Source organism: Cuculus canorus, chromosome 1 (assembly GCF_017976375.1).
Source record: "Cuculus canorus isolate bCucCan1 chromosome 1, bCucCan1.pri, whole genome shotgun sequence".
NCBI lineage: Eukaryota > Metazoa > Chordata > Aves > Cuculiformes > Cuculidae > Cuculus > Cuculus canorus.
The window spans coordinates 103,438,881-103,462,877 of NC_071401.1; the positions used below are offsets into that span (position 1 = coordinate 103,438,881).

Sequence of the window (23,997 nt, forward strand, 5' to 3'; positions counted from 1 at the left end):
GTACCCGCCTTTACTCCTTCCTCAAAATCTTTTTTTTTTCTGTAGGCACAAAGTATAATACAGGTTTTAAGAAAAGCCTGTGTGAAATGCCACGTCTCATAGGATTGGTGCAGTGTTCACTCGTTCTATAGAGCAGCACATCAGCTCCAGCTGAGCAATAACTACACTAAATATACAATGGAATTTAAAATCTTGTGGTTCTCAGTTTTGCATGCTCCCAGCTCTGGACTCTACTCCCTTCTTCTCCTTGACTGGGAAGATGTTTCTGCTTGCAGTAGTCACTGGGATGAGAAAATCTTTAGGGAAGCAGTCTCCAGGACCACTCCTGCCCAGCACCTCATACTGCCCAGCACTTTGCTCACCAAGGCTCCTCTTCTGCCTGGTGACCTCAAAGGACTCACTCCTTGGAGTAAATACAAACTCCTGCAAAAACAGGTTAGACCTTTGCCTACCTCTGAACTGGGCTTGACTGAAACATTATTAAATATCATCAGTAGAAGAATATCATTGCTGTAACAGTATCTCATACTCAAAGGCTAATTAAATAATACAGGTATTTGAAAGTTCTGGAGGCCTTGAGGTCTGCTGGTTTGGAGTGAGGGGGATCACACACTCAGGTACAGAATCCATAGTATGTTTACTCATATCAATAAAGGATATATTACAGCAGGTGTTGATTGGATGAACATTGCTAGTACCTGATGAAACTGTTTCTGTTCAAAGCTTCACTTTACACATTTTTTAAATAGAGCTGGTGGAATTGCTCCTTGGAAAATGTAACCAGTGGATTGAATCTGTTCGCCAGGTGTCCGCAAATAGGTCATGGGTGTTATTAATTAATTCATCAGTCACAAGTCCTTGAGCAGTGTATGCAAACATATTTGACCCTATGACACAATTTTTAATTGGCCAATACAAACAATCACTACTCGTTATTCATGATGTGTGACTGGTCACTTAATTCACAAAATTGTGCTCTTTCCCTGATTGGGCAGCTCAAGCCATGTCAATAAGAAGGCCCTTCCTTCACATTAGATTTCCTTGCTAACCCTCCACAAATGTTTGTAACTGCCTAAGGAATCTGCTTTCACATCAGTTAAAATGCTTTGTTTAAATGAGACATGCAGTGCAACTGCTCTTGGAAATACTTATTTCCAAGGGGGCTGGAGAACAAGTCTTACGAGGACCAGCTAAAAGAGCTGGGGTTGTTTAGCCTGGAGAAGAGGAGGCTGAGGGGAGACCTTATTAGTCTCTACAACTACCTGAAAAGAGGTTGTGGAGAGGAGGGAGCTGGCCCCTTCTCTTAAGTGACAGGGGACAGGACAAGGGGGAATGGCCTGAAGCTCCTCCAGGGGAGTTTCAGGCTGGATATCAGAAAAAAATTCTTCATGGAAAGAGTCATCGGGCACTGGAACAGGCTGCCCAGGGAGATGGTCGAGTGGCCTTCCCTGGAGGTGTTTAAGGAATGAGTGGATGAAATGCATAGGGACATGGTTTAAGGGAGTGTTAGGAATGGTTGGATCCAGTGGGTCCTTTCCAACCTGGTGATTCTATGATTCTATGACTTGTGGGTTTTTTTCTTCCCGCAGAATCTGTGAGTAGTGAATGTGGCTTTGGCTTCATGCCATGAATACCTGGAAAGCTGCAGAGGGAGCAGAAGATGAGTGGATAGCTTCAGTACACCAATATGTGTACGCTCACAGAACATGCCAACTGTCACATGGAATTTACAATTTCAACTTATCATCTAACCATGTGACAGAATGCTTAAAGGCTTTCTTGCCCAAATGACCTTCTCCTTTTCTCCCTGGTACCTAGGTATAAATTCAGAGAACTCCTCTTCCCTTTTCTACAGTCATCCTCTCCCCATTCAATATCTCCTTAAAACTCCTTTGTCTTGGATAGCTTATTGATGCTTACTCATGTTTTCCGGATACAGTGAAAGCTGCCATATCAGAGGACTAAATACAAAAATTGAGAGCAACAGCAGAGCAGAAGAATGTTCTTTCATTAAATCCAGACTAGAACTGCAACAAAGGTGAAAGTAGTAGTCTTCTCATTAGGTTTTCTTTTGGTCAAAATTCCTGTACTTTTTGAACGATTCTTTTGTAAACATAATATATACCCTTGGAACTAGATAAGAATATGAAGTCCCATCAGTAAACATAAATATTTTCATCTTTTTTTTAAATCCTGCATTGTTTATTCCCCCAAAAGAATGGCAAGGCCAACAAAGTCTGTTGTCTTTATCCAATCCAAGACAGCAAGTCTTAGCAATTCAAATAGTCTTTTGCCATAAAATTAAGCTAAGAGGAAAGGAGAAGAAAAATTGATAGAAAAATTAACCTCATCCTATTGAAAAAAGGAAGCTGAGATAAAATGCAAGTTTCTCTAAATGAACTAGTAAAATCCTCGCTTATTTTCTCATAGGACATTGAAGTCTCCACATGGTGTGACAGATCAAGGAAAAGCATGGTAAAGTTCATTGCATGGTAAAATTCAATTGCATCTTCCAAGTTATAGCTAAATGTCTTAACTAAACAGACAGCTTTCCTCTATACGTACCTATTTCCTACTTTACCTTATATATACATATTCTGGGTACCATCTGTGTCCTCTACATGACAGTCTGTGAACTTAAAAAGGTCTGAAATCTGAGGTGGTTTTGTTGGTTTTTTTTTTTAAAAAATTAATAGAACACCCTAAATATCCATCTTAGTAAAGAAATAGAATTAAATTGGCAGAGTTAATAGATTTCTTATTAATTTATAAGAGATTGATATCAGTATATTAACAATTAACTCTAGTACTTCATGAATCATTAAACTGTATTCTTTAAAATAGTGAGATTTCAATAGTTTTTCCCTAATAAAAAATCAACATGATAAGGCTTATGCGCTCATTTTAAAAATGCACTTATAACACTCCAATATCTTTCTCTGAACTTGACATTAACTGCTATTTTGTCAGGTAATAAGTTGATAAACAAAACAAATCTATTTTAAGGAACTGAATGTAACCAAAACCCATACTCAACAGACTTCTTCAATAAAATCTAAAGCACTAAACAAATATACACAGAAACAACGATACATAACCCTTCTTTTCTTAAAGCATACTTTTTTTTTTCTGCCTGAAGCATATGTAGAAGCAAATTAGACTTTGCATGAAGTGGCTGAGAATTTTAATGAGTTTTAGAGAGTTTACAATACAGCATGCAACAAAGCCAGAACTCCTATCCGGGTCATCCTGAACTTAACTGGTGTGGCTCACTGCTGACTTGTATTTACATGGGCTTGCAAACCATGCTAGACTATATGCTGCACTTATATTGTAAACAATGTGATCGAGGAAGTGGATGTAAAATACTAATTTACGTAAATTTGAACACAGATCTCTTGAAATGAGATTACAGACTTAGTTAAGCCACACTTTTACCTTCCCTCTGGCAAGGGTTTATCCTTGAATATCAAACCCACAGCTACACACATTGTTGGTGTTTTTTATTAATCAATATAAAATATTTTCCATTAGAGAAATATCTGTTCTATCACTAAAAACACAGACTCATTTTTGCTTTTAAAGTGGTGCCCATGAAAACAAAATTCTATGTACAACATGATGCATGTTAAAATAGTTCACTTATAAAAATGTACATTTATGACTTTAGGATTAGATTTTAAGGGTTTTTTCCTATCTTTAAACAGAAAGTAAAGTAGAATATTTATAGAAGGATAAGGATCTCACTAGTAGTTCCCTGTGCACTACAGGGCATTTAGACAGATGTTCAACAGCAAATACAAGGGATTTTTTTTTTCTCTAGCATGTTAAAAGTATGTTTAAAACCCAGGATTTTATTTTATTAATTCTAGAAGCCCTTTAAAATATTTAGAGGACAGTTTGTGGTGAAAAGCTTGGGGAAAACCAATACCAATGCATCTGTGAAGGTGTCAGTCACTATCCTAGCTTGTACAGGGCATAATATATCAATTGCACATTTGCACAGCAAACAATGTCACAAGCTTCTGCTGGCATTTACCTGATTTCGCTACCAAGTATGGGTGGCAGTGACAGAAAAGACAGAGGCATGGCTCTTGGCTCCTGTGTTAACAGATTCCTAGGTACCCCAGGCAGACCTTGATTGAGTTTCTCTTGATGATATTCTCCAGCTTGGCTAGGTGCACTTAGACATGGATTTACTACTTATACTGTTAGATTTATTCCTTTTTTTCTAAACAATTAGCTTCTAGAACCATTAACAAAACACAATGCACTGTTTCTTTCAAGTCACACACTTCCATACTTTCCAGGCTCTCCAATATTTTTGTCTTCCTATAGCTAAAAAATCTGAATTCAAACCTCTATGTCTGCTATAACATGCCAGTACATTTTCCTGGAGGTTTTGGAGGGAGAACATTCCAAAAGGGAAACAAACAAAAAAAACCACTCCAAACAAACAAACAAAAAAAACAGAACAAAATCAGAAATCTAAGTTTAGTTCAAGCTTCTAATAACTACTTAGCTCAATATATTACATGCCTTTTTATCCTTTATCTTTGAAGATTTGGACAGAGATGATGACAAAAAAGTTTGAAAAGTTTATTTTTTAAAAAATATACATCTAGCACACGATAACTTCCTACACTCAGAGGCCCTATTTGATGTTTAAATTCTGTTCTGCTGACAAAGCAAGACTGGAAATCTGTGAGGTTATGAGGAATACCCTATCAAGAGTTGAGCTTAGTGTTCCTCGTTTTTTAAAACTCTTTCCAAAGTACAAGGTAGTTCTGCATTTTCCATAATATATTACCTAAGGTATTTTCAAATTAGTTCATTATCTCAAAATTATCAGCTAAAATCAATATACACTTACAATGAACAGTGACAAATCTAGGATAGAAGAATAAGATGAACAGCGAAGTCTCAGAACCGGTTTTCTGAAGTGTGAAAGAGAAGCACAGGGTAGCTGAGTAGTTATTATCTGAGACAACTGTATAGCAAGAGGTTAGGAGATTACTGAGAAAATCGGTCCTGCAACAGTTGATGGTCAGGAAGTACGCAGATGTCACCTTCTACAAATGACTCCTCTTTAGGTGAGTATGCTGAGTGCTCATCTCATAAAGGTGGATTCACAGCAAAATCTTTGAGAATCTTGGTTTTCAGCAGTTTCTGACATAATGAACCTAACATAGGAGACAGCAAACCCTGGAAAAGAGACTCGGGTTTATGCATTCTGGATGCTCTACACCCAGCTTCTTGTTTGGCACCACAGCAGTCACTACCAACTGAAGGGCTTGATTCACACTCTGTTGCTGCAGGTCCTGACAGGCTACCAGGATGCTTATCAGTATGGGTAAATGCATAATCTTAGGAAGCTTTAGACCACAGGGCTCTTTTGGGTTATTGAGAAGGATCAACCTTGCAATAAATCTTTGGGGATATCTTCAGGAATCTCTTCTCATAAAGTATCTGAATGCATTTCTGTGACAGCAGAAACTCTATAAACCTATGATTAAAGTAGTAGTGAGTGAAGTTAGTGCACTTAATCAAAATTGGGCTCAAAAGGTACAGTAGGAAACAAATCAGGTGATAGATCACTTTTTACTGCAAATTTTAAAAGCAAACAGAAAGGAGGAGAAATTCATTAAAATGGTCCTGCTAGGTAAAAACTCAAACAAACAGGACTAATAGTCCAATAAATGGTTGCATCTAAATTGCATAAATAAAGCAGGTGCACAAATCTAAGAATTTAATGTAAATAAATGTGAATAAAATAATAAGATTTTTAAATTAAATCAGAAAATCACGTGTTTAATTCTGAGGGGAACACTGTGTGCTAGAATATTGAATTATACATTGCTTTATTGAAGAGTAGGTTAAGATTTTATCAGCTCTATTATGAGGAATGTCAATAAAAGACTGTGTGATGATAAAATGTTTAATTAAAAATGAACATCGTGCAACATATGAACTCCTTGTATTACATAGAAAAAGGAGTCAAATGTATCATGTTCTCCAAGTTACAAATTGTACTAAATCATTTTCGTTCCACCAAAGAATCTTATCACTATGAGATCTTGTATAAAAATAGTTTTATTTATATTGGCTCCTTCAGAAATTACTTTAAAATTATCTTCATAGAATCATAGAATCACTAGGTTGGAAAGGACCCACCGGGTCATTGAGTCCAACCATTCCTAACAATCCCTAAACCATGCCCCTCAGCACCTCGTCCACCCGTCCTTTAAAGACCTCCAGGGAAGGTGATTCAACCACCTCCCTGGGCAGCCTCTGCCAGTGCCCAATGACCCTTTCTGTGAAAAATTTTTTCCTGATGTCTGGCCTGAACCTCCCCTGGCAGAGCTTGAGGCCATTCCCTCTTGTCCTGTCCCCTGTCACTTGGGAGAAGAGGCCAGCTCCCTCCTCTCCACAACCTCCTTTCAGGTAATTGTAGAGAGCAAGAAGGTCTCCAATTAAAATCTTCCTCAAGGGTACTTAAAATACTTTCAAAATCTGGGACAATTGTGATGAGAAAAAAATAGGGTCTTGTTTTCTTGGTATTCTTCCAGCTGAATAAGTGATATGTATTGGCAAGTTAATTATCAAAGCAGAGGTTTAATAATGATTCAGTGGGTTGATCAAAAATTAACAGGAAGTAGCAAGATTAAGTATTTTGGCTCAATACTCATGCAATATAGAAGCATATAAGATCATTGTCCTAGATCTCTAACAGCTCAGTAGAGAAGGTAACAAACTATAACACAAGGACTAAAGGCAACAATATCTATGGCAGACAAACATCATTTCCTCCCTGGTGAAAATAACCCTACTCCCCTGACCCTCTCTGCAATGATAACTCTCTTAGAAAAGAGGAAGTGTCAATCCAAGGATCCTTATCTATGAGGGTAATGCCCCAGCAAGGGATTTCAGGAGAGAAAGTATAGTTTATACATAGGTTTAAAGGAATAAAGCAAAATGTCTTATGATAAACTGCAAATTTGCACCACAGGACTAGGCAAAAAAAGGCTTAATACCGTCATGGCCTTCCCTCCTGGCATAACTTTGTATGACAAAAAATAACGAGAGTATTCTATAGGACACTTAGGCCTGAACACGTAGCAGAGAAGATTTTTTTTAAACACCAGTACCACCTAGCTTCAACCCCCCAGTATAAACAAAAAACTGCATATATATGCATATGTGTATACACAAGGCACAAACATTTTAAGGCTGTAATTCTAAAGATCCAGCCTTGCCTGGGAGGGATTTTTAATGCAAAGCAGTGTAAGTTCCCTAAAACAAGGTCCACCACCAGAATGGAACTTAAAACACAAGTGGACGAATGAGCATAATGAACTTGCAATAGTGAAACAGAGAAATCAAATAAGATATCAGACGAAAGCACACTCAACATTTTACATCTGTACCTTTTTCCAAAGCAATTAATACTTGTGTTAAGAAAATATCCCAGTCAGAAAAATCTTTGATGTAGAATTCATTTTTTGACTATCAAAATTTAGCTGCATATGTCATACATCAATTTTACTATATTCTTACGCTTGCTTTATACAATGAGTTGAACACAGTAGAGGAAAGAGTAAGACATCAGCTGATAGGAAAGAAAAATTATGTACAAGATAAGAATTCTGATGCCTTTTAATAGAATGTTTTGTAAGTTATGAAAGGTCTGTGGGTTATAAAAGCTGCAAATGCAGCCTAATCTAGTGGGAGTTGTCCCTGCCTGTGGCAGGGGGGTTGGACCTGGATGATCTTTAAGGTCCCTTCCAACCCAAACCATTCTATGATTCTATGATTTTATGATTCTATAATGCTAGTGTATGAGTACGAAAGAGTCTACTAGCAAAGCAAGAATAATATGTAAGAACAAGTTTTCACACATGGACAAAAATTAGCTTAGCAAATCAAAACTGTTGGTAAAGGAAAATCCACCATATTCTCAAGGAAAGAGTTAGTGATCATAGAAACTGGCAATATTAAAGACCTATTAAGTGATCTATGCTTTCCTCTCAGAGTTAAGCCTTTTCTCCTGCAGTCCATTTTATAGACTTCAACAAGTAGAATAGTTTTATATTGCGTCTTACCCATAGGATTGCCATTCCTTCCTTTGGGAAATTATTCTGAAGTCCTTTCTTTCTTTTTATCAGATAGTATTTCCTGAGAGTCAGTCTATAATTACCCATAACAATACTGTCATATTTAAGGATATAAAAATATACGTATAGAAACATGTTTTTTCTTTGAGCATAGGATCTCCCAAATCAAGTACAAATAAACTTCAGTAAGAGAGAATTATTACCTAAGTAGCAGATTTGGTAGTAATATTAAAAATTAAGTCCTCAGAGGAGGTCTGAATAGAATAAATCCTTCACCAGGAGCCAGCAGAGATTCCCAGGGTCAGGGCCTAGCTGAATTTAAGAGAAAAACTCCTACTGATTTCAATGGGGCCAGGATATCATCCCCATATTTTATTCGTAGTATATCATCATAAATGGAAACTACAAGTGAAGCATCGTGAGCCGAGGTGCCTATAATTCTTAATGTTTTCTTCTGCTGTAATAGCCAAGACCTCTCCCTGAACTCCAACAGAGCCAAATTAGTTCCACATGTCAGATACCAACCGTAATATTTTCCCTTACACTTTGTACACAATGAGGGGATGCAGTACAGCACAAAGCAAGTAATACATTTCTTTTTGTGAAATAAAGCATGACAAAACAAGTCAGAAAAGATGTTGCTTACTTGAAATTGGTGAGTCGCTAACCCATGAAGAGTAGTAGGAAAAGCAATCAATGGAAAATTAGATAAATAAAGCCCCTCTACAGTCTTATGTCTTCCCAGTGGTTGCCTTACTTGTTTCTTTTCAACCCTTCTTTACTCGCAGGTCTATAGCTATGCTCACTTACATAACCTCTGAATCTGGGATTACAATCTGTCACAATCCAAACTGAACTAGGTCAGGTTGTATGGTTCCTTGCAATAGAATTCTAATATATAGGATAGGATGGCTGAGCATAGGCAATGAGTGTATTTTGCATACCCTATGGTATCCTGCCAAGGGCTCAGCTGCCATTCCAGATGGTTGTGGGTCTACTGCAAGTTTTGTGTCATGTGTACCAGTTCCATGTTTAAGCAACAATCCCTCACCTCAATATGTCTTTTACCAGTGAGAAAACAGTAAACTGGAACCTATGTCTTTAGGCAGTATCTAGTCATTGCACTGCACTTCGACCAAAGATTATGTGCATAAATATTATGCAAAAGTTTCTCAGAATCACTCTCATTAAACCATTCTATTAGGAAACAACCTCAGCTACAGAACACTGATTATTGCTGTTTATGACAACACATGCACAGTGACTACAGAGCATACTTGTAGTCACAGGTACTAGTCACAACAACCCAGGAATGCTTTGGAACAAAACTGTGAGGTTAATGAAAGCTCATAGAACATTGCAGCACAACATAACACCTGGATGCATTAATAGCTCTGCTCAATAGATACTAACAGTGGAAGCCACCAAAATCAATGACAAGTCAAGATGAAGTGAAACATGGATCCAGCACGATACTCTCTTTCAACAGCTACCCCACTTCACTGTCATAGTTTTAGAGATATAAACGAGTAATATCAGCAATAGCTGTGAGATGAGTAACATTTCTCCAAACATTAGAACACTTAAATTACCTCTTTCACTTCATTTATACTGAATATACTGAAGTAATTACGAAGTGCTTCATCAAGGCATGCCTTTGTGGCAAAGAAAGAAACTTACCTTATTCCAAAAGACTTCTTCCAGTTGCCAATACTATTTGATGCTGCATGTGGCATCACCAGAATAACGGGACAGCACACCAGACATAAACTGACATCTACAGGAAGTGTTATTTTCCAGATCTGTAACAAAGACAATACATGTTTCTTTCAGAAACAATGACTCTGCAACAACATTAAACTGTGTAATTCCAAGATTATTGCTGTTCCATATAAAATCTAACGTCTTACAAGGGGGGGAAAATAAATCAAAAAGACTACATCACCACTCCTCAACCTGGCAAACTCAACTCGACATACAGAGTTCAAGCCATGTTTTTATGGGCTATGCACCATCAGTAGACTTGATCCACTTTATAAATATAATAAAGTGTCTTTGAAAAACTGATTTTCACAATTTCAAAGTAAAGACACTGTTACTTTGGTTTATAAGCTTTCCAGAATACTATAGAATGTTGAATACCATGGTGATAGGTTCAAAACATGCAGCAGTTGTAGAAATGTGGATAAGCATTATAGACTTAAACATAAGTGAACTAAATAGGTCTTTGTGTGTCAAATTGAAGGTCATATTATTGGAACTTCACTAATTTTTCTGATAATGCATTAACTGAAGTGGAAACTGACTTCTGCTCCTAAACCCATGTGGACTTATATACAACCAATATGAACACTTATAGAAAGGGGAAATGGTGAAAGAAGAGTCGATTAATAAAGAGCAAGTTGAGACCATAAGGAATTAAAAAATAACACAAAAAACCCCAAAACCAAAACATTAGAAATATATACAAAATTAATAAACATTATTTTCAGGCATTCTCTTTTCACAGTCATCAGCAGATTTTGAGCCAAATTCAAGATAGCTTGTAAACAAGCACAACCAATAGAGCGACAATCAATTTAATCATTTATTGTAGAAAGTACCAATGACTTCATAAATCCCTTACCCTCTATGGAGTAGCAGAACCTGACTAGCACTCTAACTGGTTTGCATACTGTTGGTTAAAAGTATATCATTTTAAAGCAATAAGAAGATGCCTTGTCACAAAGTGTTTTTCTGAATTTGAAGTCCTTTTAGTGACTGAAGACAGAAAATAAGTATTCTCAATATTTTGTTCTAAGAAGCTTGTAAACCAAGTACCTACCTGCAGAACGCAAATAAAATAATTTCCTTTTAATATCTGATAATTAAGCAACTATTTCTCTGAGGCAAATGTCTTGTTTGACTGAAAGTAATACATATTTTAGGTGTGCAAAAATACAAAGGAGTTGATTCCCATATAGTATACATCCTTTTCATTAACATCAAATGTTGAGTTGTGTCTAAGTGATTATCATGTCTGGGTATCTACTTACATGTATACATATAAGATTACAAAACTAAACCTTAAGAGATCCATGGCTGAACATTTCAACCACACACATACTGTACATGAGTAGGTCCAAACAGAGAACAAACCTCACGTGTTTCTGTTTTTCTTTATTAGCATACACAGAAATCTCCACAGGCAAAGCCATGCACAGATCAAATGGTTAGGTTTCAACTACTTTTTGCATAACATTCTTAACTCTTGAAATATATATTTTAATGCAATCAGGCACTGGGATTGTTGACTTTGTTAGGAGGCTTATGGAATAAACTGAAATTTCAGTCCCTCAACTGGTAAACATTCAATACAAAATTCAATAGTTGTATCACAGTATGACATTCTCCTTCACTTTACATAGTTCCAACCTGGTGGAAAAAAAAAAAAAGGTATATAACCCCATACCATAAATTAAAAAACACATAATTAATATCTCTACAACTACTTTGCGTAACACAATGACCTATCACTTTTGCAATGAGAGTCAATCTTAGTAACAAGCACAGAAGAATAACCTGGAACATGTACTACTGCCCTAAAAAAAAATTAGAGCTTTCATGGGAATAAACATTTACGCAGAATGCTTGATACAAACTCATCTGAGTCAAGGAACTCTGGCCAAATCTACTTTAAATATACCGAAACAGAGTCCCAGCGGCACTCTCTACTTCATAGCTGAAAAAAATGGGTATTTAATATATAAATGGGGAAGACAAAACATCAAAGCCCATAAAATAAGATATCATAAGATATATTCAAAATTATAAATTGTAAGTCTTCAGTAAGGGATACCAGGTTCAGAATGAGTTGACAGAAAATGACAACATTTAGTCTGCTTGGTCCCCAATCTTTGCCCACTTGGGGTGACACTTCTGAATACCCATTTGTAATGGAAAGTACCATATTTCTTCTCTTCTTTGAGCCTCATTATTTGTTTACTTATCCATTGGTATTTCCTATGAATATTAAAACTATACTGCCTACAACCATGAGCCCTCAAAAATATCATCTTCACGTTGCACCATTTTTCATGTCAGGCAACCCAGAAGCTGAATTTCTCTATTCCAATCAGGAAATAACCCTCATAGACAGGGGATGGGCAGACATGAAACACTGTTCCACTAATCAGAAATAACTTATATTTCTACACTGCCATAAACAGATTAATTTTATTTGCATTAGTGCTAGCTCATCTTTTTCTAAGAGAGCTGTGTAAATAAGTTGAACTCTAATGACCTGAGTGAATCTGTGGCCTAATAAAAGCACAGCAGCCGAAAAGGTTCCTACAGCACTAGTTTTATCCTCCTGCTAAAATAGGTGCACATCTAAATTTGCTGTTGACAAACTAAATTAATATTTTATGAGCCATCTCTGGTTATTTCAAAAAGTAGCTATGTTAATAGTTGGAGCATCTTAAACCAGTATCTCTTTGTTGGATGAAAGGAAATATTCCTATCCTTGTTTTCTGTGCTACCATTACAGCTTCTTTGATGTATCATTTTGATAAAATACTCCTTCAGATTTCAATGTCTTGACAGCAGATAATTTACAGTCTGGTGATGAAAGTAAGGGTACAAACAGAGCTGAGAGCTTATGAAATACAGAAAGTAAACAAGGTGTTTTCTTGCCCCTTCTTCTTTCAAGTGGCAATAGGATAAGTCCTAACTTCTCTTTTTCATATATTATTTTCCCATTGTCTTTTTTTTTTGTTTCATTCCCGACAGTAAGAAACACTAGTATCCAGAACCTGAAACACTTCCTCCCTGATCCTGGCATTTTTGTACTAAAAACCAATTACAGTGCTCCAATATAATCTCTAAAATTATTGTCATGTTGGTGTTTCTAAAGACAACTTTTACAATATGAAGGTGTTCAAGGCCAGGTTGGATGAGGTTTTGAGCAACCTGATCTAGTGGGAGGTGTCCCTGCCCATGACAGGGGGGTTGGAATTAGATGATCTTTAAAGTCCCTTCTGACTCAAACCATTTTATGGTTCTGTGATTCCATGATAATAATCACTAATAATCACTGGCTAATCCAAAATGTAAGCCAATAAGATTGTCAAAAATTCTTCACTTCTTTATTTCACCAGTATTACTGTCTGATATCCATTTTGTTTTCATCCAGAATGTGCTACATTGCTGAATTTGCTTAAGCATATCTGTACTTATTAAAACTGGCCATCTAAAATATTGAGCTGACTTCCATTAGACCCCAGGAAACCGGCAGTCAAAGGCTTAATGAAATTATACCTACTATCTACACAGAAATATTACTAATTGGAGTAGAAATGGTACAACACTCAGTGTTTACAGTTAAAGATGACATTTAAAGTAGAACTGAACTCTCTGATGCATCCCAGAACTTGTGCTCATTGAGATGAGACATCATTGACTTGAATTTATAACAATGCAACAAGTCCTTTGAGCTGGTATCAGCAAAGGCAGTGTTTCTGAGGAACGAGACCTCACTGACTGCGGATAGGGGATTGCTTGGATCCCATCATCTACTTTGATTTCAACATAAATTTTTTGCTTATCTAATTCATGAACAGCAGATACTAGGAAAGTATGGTTACATGAATAAAGAGGATAAAGAGTATTCTGATTTATTTTAAGACATTGTCAGATTTTTGTGCAGCAAAAATTTAGTAATCTGAAAGAAAAAAAAAGTCACAACATTTTAAAAAGCCTATAATCCAAATGTAATGTAGCAGACTCAGATTGAGAGAACAATATTTTATGTGAATTAATAGTTGCTCTGATTCTATTTTTCTAAACTGAAACTTCAACTTCTCCTTTCTGTTCTTTATTTTTACAATAAATAGCAATTTCTTTCACTGACCAAGATCCAGATGGCTAAAATGGTACTGTTCTTGATCTTCAAAGCCTCTGGAGCTGCTTTGAAAAGATGCAGCTAGGCCCCAGATCTTCGAATATTTTTAGAATGGAGCTCATAAATAAAATGCAGAGGGTTTTCAAACACTGGGAAATATTTCCTAAATGTGCCAGTTTGCCCAGAGAAAGGCCACTTCTCTCATGCCATTCAGTGAGCGGCAGAAGTGCTAGGACTCTTTCCTAAAGGTGTTGGAGTTGGTGTGACAACTGGAAAAATAAAAAAAATAAACAAATAAACCATATGTGGCATCAGTTCTAGATTGCATACTTGATTCGCTACTTACCACACTCTAATGAAACAAAAAAATTACTGACTCCCAGGACTGTGCCTAAACAGTGGAGGTTTTTTTCCCCTTCTCATAAAGGACTGATAATTAATATTCCAAATGTGGTAAGGATATTAACTATTTATTACCCCTTCAGCCTTTGTATTTAGTGTATTATACTTGAAAAAATGGTTTATTGTTATAATTACTAGGGTTTAACAATTAGAACAATATCAAAACCAGAAATATTTCTTTTGCTGAAGAGAAACTAAGTGGGAGAATCACAAAATAAAAAAAAAAAATAGGATGGAAAGCTCCTTCTGTAGATTTTGGGTCTATTCCCCTTTTGAGAAAGTCCTCAGCAATTGCTGTTTGTTAAGATTCATTGTCGTGACAGCAGACTACTGGAAAAATAAAGTTTGAAAATTAATTTTACCTGATTTACCAGCCACAGTTTTGTCATAGAGCACTTGTCAACCTAACAAATGTGTACTAGAATTAATCTTCATACTATACATGGCTTCCCCAGTAGCTTTACACCAGAGCAGATCACAGAGAATTATCGGATTTATTATCCTTTTATAGATCTTCCTGAGGCATTTGGATAGATTGATTCTCATATGCTACTCCTTAGACATATTAGATAGATTACTTAACAAAATTCAGAGCAGCTGACTGTGATCAGGTCAATATCTCACAGGAAGTTCTTGCTCACATATACCCATCACTCACAAGGACCATGTCTTTATTCTGATCTACAGCTATCCTCTTGCAATTTACAAAACAGAATACAGATAGAGGAAGTTAAAGCACCCTAACTTTGTCTTTTGAATTTAGATGATGTTTGTGGCTTAATAATATGCTGTTTTGCGTAAATACTTTGAAAGATCTCCATTATTCTACTGTTATCTAACTACCAAACGGGAAAGTGTCTTCAGAAGTGAATCACTCGTATTAGCACTTTTTGCTTGTAAAAATGCCAGCTTATGACCAAATGGACAGCCTTCTGCAGCACAGTTTAGTTTGAGCTGTGGAGCAGAACAAAAGGGAGGATATTCAGCAACTTAAAGAGGCTGCATGATAGAACCTGGCGAGAGAATGTGTGGCTTACCACAGCAGATTCAAAGCCTCACGCAACAGTTTCTTCACTAGGCCAAGTTTGTCCCATGCTTCCGAAGAGGAGAAAAGTGCCCTCCCTGCAGATCTCATGCTACTGCCCTGTAATAATGGGTGACTCCTATTTTACTACTATCAAGGAGAGTTTTTACCCCACAGAGATAAAGGCTATCTTCAGCCTAGGGTTATGCATTTCTAAATCTAGAGTTTAACCTTTGATTTGCCTCCCACTCAATCTATAGGAGCTACTCTGCACAAACATCCTGAAATCTCAGGTCCTCCCTGGCACAGCAGGATGCGATAACTCACACCTGTCACTTTATGTTGCAGGAGGTCAGGCAAGCCAAAGCTGGGAGGCCACTGTGCAGCAAATGGCAGCCACTAGCTCAAATGCTTGAAGTCCAAGGATGGAAGGGATTGTATCATAGAATCATAGAATCACTAGGTTGGAAAGGACCCACTGAATCATCAAGTCCAACCATTCCTAACAATCCCTAAACCATGCCCCTCAGCACCTCATCCACCCGTCCCTTAAACACCTCCAGGGAAGATGACTCAACCACTTCCCTGGGCAGTCTGTTCCAGTGCCAAGGAGGACTGCTGCTCCTTCTCCTCCTCTTTTCTGCCTAAAATGAACTAAACACTGGAAGAGGGGCTGGGAGGGAGGAAAAAAGACAATATGGAAGTCTTGCTTATCAAGGCACTATCTCAAGTTAGGCAATCGGGGAAACTGAGGACGGGACTTAATCCCACTTCTCGTATGTTTTATTCAGAGCTGTAGGAGGGTACCTTTATCAAGGAGATGACATTTGTAGAGAAAGAACTCTCTTGAGGCTAGATTTCAGCAGTGTTCCCTTCCTGCTTACCTTTTTTCCTTTAAAAGTCACACCAACCGGGTAAGAGGAAAGGCAACACTGTTGGTTAGTTCCTTCAACTCTTTTTTCTTATTTTAAAATCAGCACTACAATTATTAGACCAGCTGCTCAGACAGTATGAAAGTTGAGCCATTTCTTTTTCAGTGCATGAAGGGGTCAATACACAAAAGGCCCTCTTCAAGAAAATGTCGTTATGTACCAGGCTAGAGGTGATTCTGGCTGCATCTTGGTAGTGAGGACCATGCTATGAACCTTTTAACTCTAGTTTGCTTCTCCAGTTTGAATGCCTGACTAGGCATTCAGATCCCACATTATCTTTAACTGAAATTAAATTGGTTGATGGGCTCGACGATCCAATGTACAATAGAGACGATTTCTTTTCTGCATGATTTTTTCATGTGCATCCGTATGTCTATCCGTCAATAGAGACTAGAAGCTGCATGAGCCAAGGAGTTGAGTGAGATAAGTGGTTCAATTATTGACCAGATGATGATAGAAGAGAAGGTAGCAAGTGTACTCAGAGAAGTTTATCCACTGAAAACATTTTCCCCTGAAAATTTAGGCTGATTAACTCAAAATTATAAAAATAAACTGGAGATTAACTGTCTAGTAAGTTAGTCTGAAAATTTTCCAGAGCAATTCAAGATAACAGCCCAAAGATAAATTTAGGTATCTATAGACAGACAGAAATCGCAAATATTATATTGGTTTTTCTGTTCGAACTATGAATAGGAAAAAAGTGCTTTTCAGTAAAGAAAACAGTCTTCACACCACAAATCTTCCCTATAGAGAGGAGTTCTATTATTTAAATTGTGCAACTAACAAAAAGGAAACAGTTATGAAATCTTTGAGAACACATAGTCTTTTTCACAGAATTAGAAGTATCCTAAAGGTGAACAAGAAGAAAAATGAAACTGAATTCACTTATTATGAGGTATTTAGAAGTTTCTCTACAAAGTCGTCTAAGATCTCAAGGTTTAACTGAAGATGTTTAATTTCTCTTTATCCAAATCCATTCATGTCTGAAAGACTAAAAATGTAAACTCCATAATTCATTGCTTTCAGTTGTAAGGGAACCATTGATCCGGCCCATATCTGCTGGGATTTTCAAGGAAGCCTGAGGCAATAAAATGTTCAAATTATTTTTAAATTCAATGGGAGTCAGACTTCTAACTCCTTAAGGCCTGTTGAAAATGATATCTGTAACTTACAATACCCTGAAACCACAGAAATTAAAATTTTGAAAAACCTTCTGTGAACCAGTAACTACAGATTATTTAATGGCTGGTTAAAATTTCTTACTACCTGGCTCCAGAATTTCACAGGAGGAACACTAGCACTCACATTTCTATTTATCATAAATGTCAATTCTGTCTGACATTATGTATTATTCAACATGAAAGATATTTAGAAAATAATCCTGCATAGGCTATGGCATAAAGCTCTCCATGGAATGCTACCAGCAAGGAAATAGTAAAAAAAATAACTAAACAAGTAAAAATATGAGCCTTTCATAAGGACTTATTTTATAGAGTAGAACTTCTTATTTTTCAGAACAGAAAATAAAGTTGGAAATACAGATTTCCGTCTCTGTTCTGTTCAAGCACAGCAAGAGGTGTTTAAGATTCCAGTCCACCAACTATTTCAGGAAGAGGTCTCCTATTCGCGTGTGACACTCTTTATCCATGTACTACACCAAAAGGCATGAAAAGACATGCTTTTGTTGCAATAAAATGCAAAAGTAAAATTAAACAACATCTGCACTATTTTATGAAACCAAATTCTTGGCCTTCAACCAGCTCCAGGGACTCCAGGATATGACCTGAAGTCCCATGAGCAGCTAAAGTCTAATACTTGAGAAATAAACCTCTGCACTGTCCCACAAGAGAAGTCCAAAGCCAGCTTCTCTCCTGCCCAAGGGAGAAGTAGACAATCCTTGACTTTTTTTACAGGGACAGCAAAAGACAATTTTACCAACATTTCTGAGAAACTTATAGTTAGCTGTAATACCTTTTTAGAGTTCATAAAATTTGAAGACTACACTTTCTGATTTGGAAGGTTTGTTCTCAAATGGAATTATACAGGAAGAGATTTGGAGTGCACAGACCTCATTGAGAAGTCACACATGGTTCTTCAGCTGATAATTCTAAGAGCTGAGAACATCTATAATGTATGAGGCTTAGGGATTTCTCTGCAATAGAACAGAATAAAGAGAAACTTCTGTTTGGTGTAATAATGACCAAATATTTAATAGCAAAGAAATTCTAGTATTTCAATGCAGAAATAAAGAACAGCATTATTTCTTTGCATGCCAAGTCAATCTTCTTCCTGTTCTAAATATGGAGAAATGAGGGCACTGGGAAACTGTGCAACATTCCATCAGTAAAAGAGTAGCTGTTAACTAAATTCAAGATTCCTAACTAGTATGTACCCTGCCTAAAATTGGCTTCATTGCCTCTGCTCTCTCTACAGGGTACATTGGTTTTGTCCTTCAAAAATCTCTTTTGAACAGAAGAACCAAAAGTTTGGTCAAACAAGATACAAGCGGAAAAATAAAAAAGGTCTTAAGAAGCCTCGTATAAAGTATCCAAGCATGAAATGCCCCAAGTTTACAGAGCAAAGTAAACATTTAACAATATTGTAATCAACACAGGGAGTTTTTTATTGCTTTGCAGAAATCTACGCCAAGAAAAAATTGCAGTCCTTTATTTTTTAATGACGCAGCATGCGGTTCATTTGGGTATAATGCCAAAAAAGCTCTGTAGTGATATTCAGGGAAGAGTTGTCTAGAAATGCTCAATTTCTTAGACAAAATTGAATCTGAATGGCTAAACCAATTTGAAAACCAATCAATTTAAAACTAATTTTATCCACAACAAGCAGATTTTTAACAAACATCTTTCACTACAACAGAGATACTAGCGACATCCTCAAACCAAATACATTTATTCTGTCCCCAATGTTGCATACAAAACATGAACACCTTTCTGGTACTACTCAGACTACAGAGAAAAGGAATGTCTGAATCATTCCTCTTTAGTTGTCTCTTTCCCATCATAAAAAACACCTCACAGATAGGCAAACACCTTGGAATTTCTCCTGTCCTGGTTTCTTGCCTATTCATCAAAACTCCTTTCTCTCACCTGCAGGTTTGGGGTCACACCAGGGCTCTGCACACAGTCCCTTTCCTTCCATCCCAAATAGTTCAAGACTAGTTTGAAATCTCACCAAAAAGACAAATATTCTCTCGTGTTTTGTATCCAGATACTGCAGATAGAGGGTGGGAAGGAAGAGGGAGACAGAGAGTTGTTGAAAGTGACTGAAGGTAGCTGAGAGGAAGCTTACACAGCCAAGGCACAGGGCAGCCCAAGGAAGAGTCACGGAATAGATCTCACTCATTTTCTCCTTTCATGAAAAAGATATTTTTTACGCTATGTCCCAGAAAAAAAAGCCACTTCCTAGACAGTTTTATATTTGTTGCGACTATCCCAACAAGTTTCTGACAGCACCCTAGCATGGCATGCCCAACACCGTTAATACTGTGCTATAGGAAAACAGCTGCTGGAGGGTTGCATAGTTCAAAATCTAAGCTTTGCCATTAAAAAAGGCAGCTAGGCTGCCCATCACTAAGCAAAATTCTTTAGTACAGCCTGGTTCCTTAGGCATTAATTGTAATGGAAAACAGAACTATAGTCTGATTTTTAACAGCTTTTTAACCTAGCAGTTGGCATGTTTATACATAAAGCCACATATACACACACTTATGCTTTATTAAAGTAATGTCTCCCTTGTCATTATTTTTAAATGTTATCACACTCCATCATATACACGCTGTGTACACACAGTTATTACTCTTGTTTTATCCTGTTAAGCTCATGATAAACCTGACAAAAAATTTTCCCTGCTCCAGCGAGCCTCCAGACATCTGCACAGCGCACTCGGCACAGGTATTGCATTAACCACTTCATGCATCACACAGAGATAGAAATGGTACCTCTGTTCAAGGAACAAGTGAAAGGTCAAAACCTCTCAGAGTCCATCACACATTGACTTGATTAAACTGCTGCCATCTTCCACTCACATCAGGAAAACAAACATGACTGTATAAAGTAAAGCTCAGTACATTTGTGGCGAAATGGAGACCTCTCATGTATTTGTATGGCTCTAATAACTAAGTACCAAAGTAAGAACAGGCAATAGCAAGAGATGAAAGGAACACAAGGCTGAAAATTAGGGGGGTTTATCTTCCGTAAAACCTTGTAAATACTCAGCCTCCTTAGCTCGTCTCCATCTCTGAAATTACATAGCAAACAATCTTGAAAAATGCATCAAAAAATGAAGAAAATAAACTGTATTGGTTGATAAAGCAGGGATTTGTTTTGTTTCTTTGTATTTTAAATCAATCCCTATTTAACTCATAAAAAAAAAGTATGTTGTTTCTTCCATGGTACTTTCAAAAAAGCCCACATAAAACCAGACAGTAAATGACTTCATGCTCTCTTATCCTTCCAGTAGTTCCGATCTGGATCTGAACATTAATGTGAAGCAATATGAAGTTTCTAGTTACACTTTTATTTGCTTTTGAATCCAGCCTGAAACTTCACCTTAACCTTTTAAGTACTGCATTAATCATATCCATAGGGTTTGTGTTGCCATAAGGATAGCATAAATGTAAAGAAAACAATGATTTAATATTTTAGAAAAGCTGAAACAATACAATCTTTTGTCCTCTCGACTCACCCCTTTATAATTTCACTTAGATTAGTTCATATCAAAACAAATCACTACATAATTACAGTGCTTTCAAATCAAGGAGAAGAAAAGGCATCTAAAGAAACACAAAAACATTTTTGTTGAAATTTAAGTTTCAAGACTATAGAATCAGGCTGTTCTTTCATTTATTCTGAAGCATTCAGAAGTTGCTTCAAAATATGTTTTCTCTCTTCTCATTAACTTTTAAAGCATCTTAAAATGACTTGGAGGGAAAGAAAGAAAATAATAATTAAAAAAAAAAAACACAACAAAAAAATCCAAATCAAAATAATAACCTTAGTTTCATTTTCAGGAATTGGGGAGACTTTGTTCCTCTGTGCAGTTAATTCCTTCATGCTTTTACTTCTTTGTCCTGAAAGGATTTCCTGTCCTTACGTGTAGGGAAAATATTACCCTGTCCTGGAATTTCTGAAGCTAAAATAAAATTATATCTCTCTTACAAAATCTTATAGAATTGTTCAACAGCCAGAAAGTACTACAAAAACAATATATTTCTTGTTACACGACAAAGAATTTAAAGCTATTTCCATTAATGTTATACAGAACATTTTTGGATCCATTCCTACTATATCCTTGTAGAACAGCCCTATGGGACTGAAGAAGTCATTCAGGATATTAATAATATTTCATTTCACAATTACAAAGACATTTCATTTGACCTGGAAGTTCAACATTAAGTTTCCAAACTGGATTGAAAAATACAGTGTTTCTCATTGAAACAAATTGCATTTTTTCAAATAAACAAAGTGGAACTATAAATGGTACATATATTTAAATATACATTAAAGAAAAAAACCCAATTTTATTCCATACGTTTAGTTGATTTTATATTTTAACAATAAATAATGATGGGCTAAAACAGATTGTCTTCTTGATAGGTTTGTATCATTTTCACAGAAAGAAGATGCTGACAGCAGCCTTAAATTATCATTTCAGTTTGCTTTGTCAACGGAACACTTGCCTGTATAGAACTTATTTCAAACAGATGCATTATTCAGGTGTTTAAAAAATTCAAAAAGAAGATTTGAGGCATTTTAGAGTCATTATTACCATTTTTAGAACAACTTTAAGCATATAATGCATCCCGGAGGAATATTATAAAAAACTAATTGAAATAGTTTCCTAAACCATTTTGCATACTCTAAGGAGCAGAAAAGGATTTCAGATTCATCACCCTCTCTTAAATAATGAAATTTTAGGGACTGAAAACAGTGATATATTTAAATCTAAAGTCTTCCATTAATCTTGATTAAAAAATAAATAAAATAGCCTAGCTTATTAATAACAAATTATATTAAAAATGCAAATGGTTTATAACCTAGGCACCAGAAAGTCATTATTAGTAGCACCCAGCAAATTCCTAAAACTGCATCTAGACCAATACTTAAGTACCTGAGCCTTAACTTTACTTCCATGTCTCAGTGGAATTACTCCAGAAGTGAAGTTACTCCCTGTGTTAGCATCTGTTAAATGAGATCCGTAATTACAGCTGACAGTTAGAAAACTGAAGCAAAAATGAATTAGCATTTCAAATATTTCAGTTTATATACTATTCCCATGTCACCAATTACAGTTCCATCTGTACAAAATTCTACCAAAAATACTCATATTTTAATCTCTTTCTTTTTCATTTCTAAATACTTTCCTTGCATTAAAAAATAAATTAAAAGCTGATGCTTTGCCACCAACCACCCCACCGAATGGTCAGCATTGCTATCGCAAGCAACAATGCATTAAAGCAATACAAACTACTTCCTAATGCTGGAGTGAATTCATCTCATCAGTAGTACAGTTTTCATTATTTTTGAGTTTTTCACCGTGTTAAGCGTTATGAATTTTTCCATATATAGACAAAAGAAATATTATGAATGTGGCATTGGACAAAAGTAAACAGGAAGGTAAGTTATCTTAAAAGATGAGCTTTTTCCCTGAACTTGGACATATTCTCAGAATTTTTTTTTCTGGCCTTACCCCCCACCTTCATTTTTACTCTCCTGCTTCTGTGATAATGCTAATTCCTACAGTATTTATGAAACTCAAAATAATAAAATCCTCAAATAATGCATATGCTCCTAAAAAAGAAAGCTGGTTCAGCCTCCGGTTATTTTTTAACAAGAAAACTTATCTGGAGGATGAAAGCAGTCCAAAAGTATATGCCATTTAATATTTTACAGAATAACTTCTGTGTTTCTGAAGAATAAATCTAAAGTACTTGTGTCTTGTCAGAGAGCCTCAGGAAATTATAGTGGTTCAAGCCAAGGTAGCCTGATCACTTTGCGCAGTTAAATGGAAAAAGCCATAATACTGTATACTTTGTTATATTTATGCGTTAATTTACAGAAACACACTCTAATACTACCAGAAATACAAAAAACTTTAGTATAACTGAGAATTTTTATAAGTTATCACAGAATAAGTTTTACCTGTGGTAAAACAAAAAAACAAAATAATCTCTCAATTGAGAAAGCCAAGCAAAAATGAAAAAGGGGCAATTTTATCTATTCTAAGACATCCTAAGACCATTTAATTTACTGCTTCTCTATACAACTTTAAGGAAAGAGAAACCGTGTCAAACTATCTGCACTCAGTAATTCAGAAAATACAGAACACAAACTCTATAATGAGATGTATGAAAACATAGACTCATACACCTTCTTTATCATAGCACTCTTCTATTAAATTTGAACTAAAAGAATTTAATTGCATTGAAACTGATACATTTAACTTCTGTGCAAATAATTTACAAAAACACCCAGGAACTGTCTGTAAAAGCAGGCAGTTCAGTCAAGCTTCAAAGACAGAGAAGTTTGAGAAAAATATTACTGTCGTGAATGAAGAAACAACAAACAATACTTCAATCTGTGTCACATTAAAAGCCTTATTTTACTTTATTAATTTAAAATTTTATGA

At 36.1% G+C, this 23,997-nt stretch overlaps 1 protein-coding gene across 4 annotated transcripts in view; it reads right to left on the reverse strand.

Annotated features, from left to right (window-relative positions):
- LOC128852302 (uncharacterized) overlaps nt 1-23,997 on the reverse strand; it is a 341,810-nt gene that overhangs the window by 175,874 nt on the left and 141,939 nt on the right. For all 4 annotated transcript variants that reach the window (XR_008450050.1, XR_008450049.1, XM_054068130.1 and 1 more), the window contains one exon: nt 9,795-9,916. Coding sequence is in view for 2 of the 4 variants with exons in the window: in XM_054068130.1 (XP_053924105.1) it covers nt 9,795-9,916 (122 nt within the window). In the remaining 2 variants the exon portion in view is untranslated. The remainder of the gene's footprint in view (nt 1-9,794; nt 9,917-23,997) is intronic.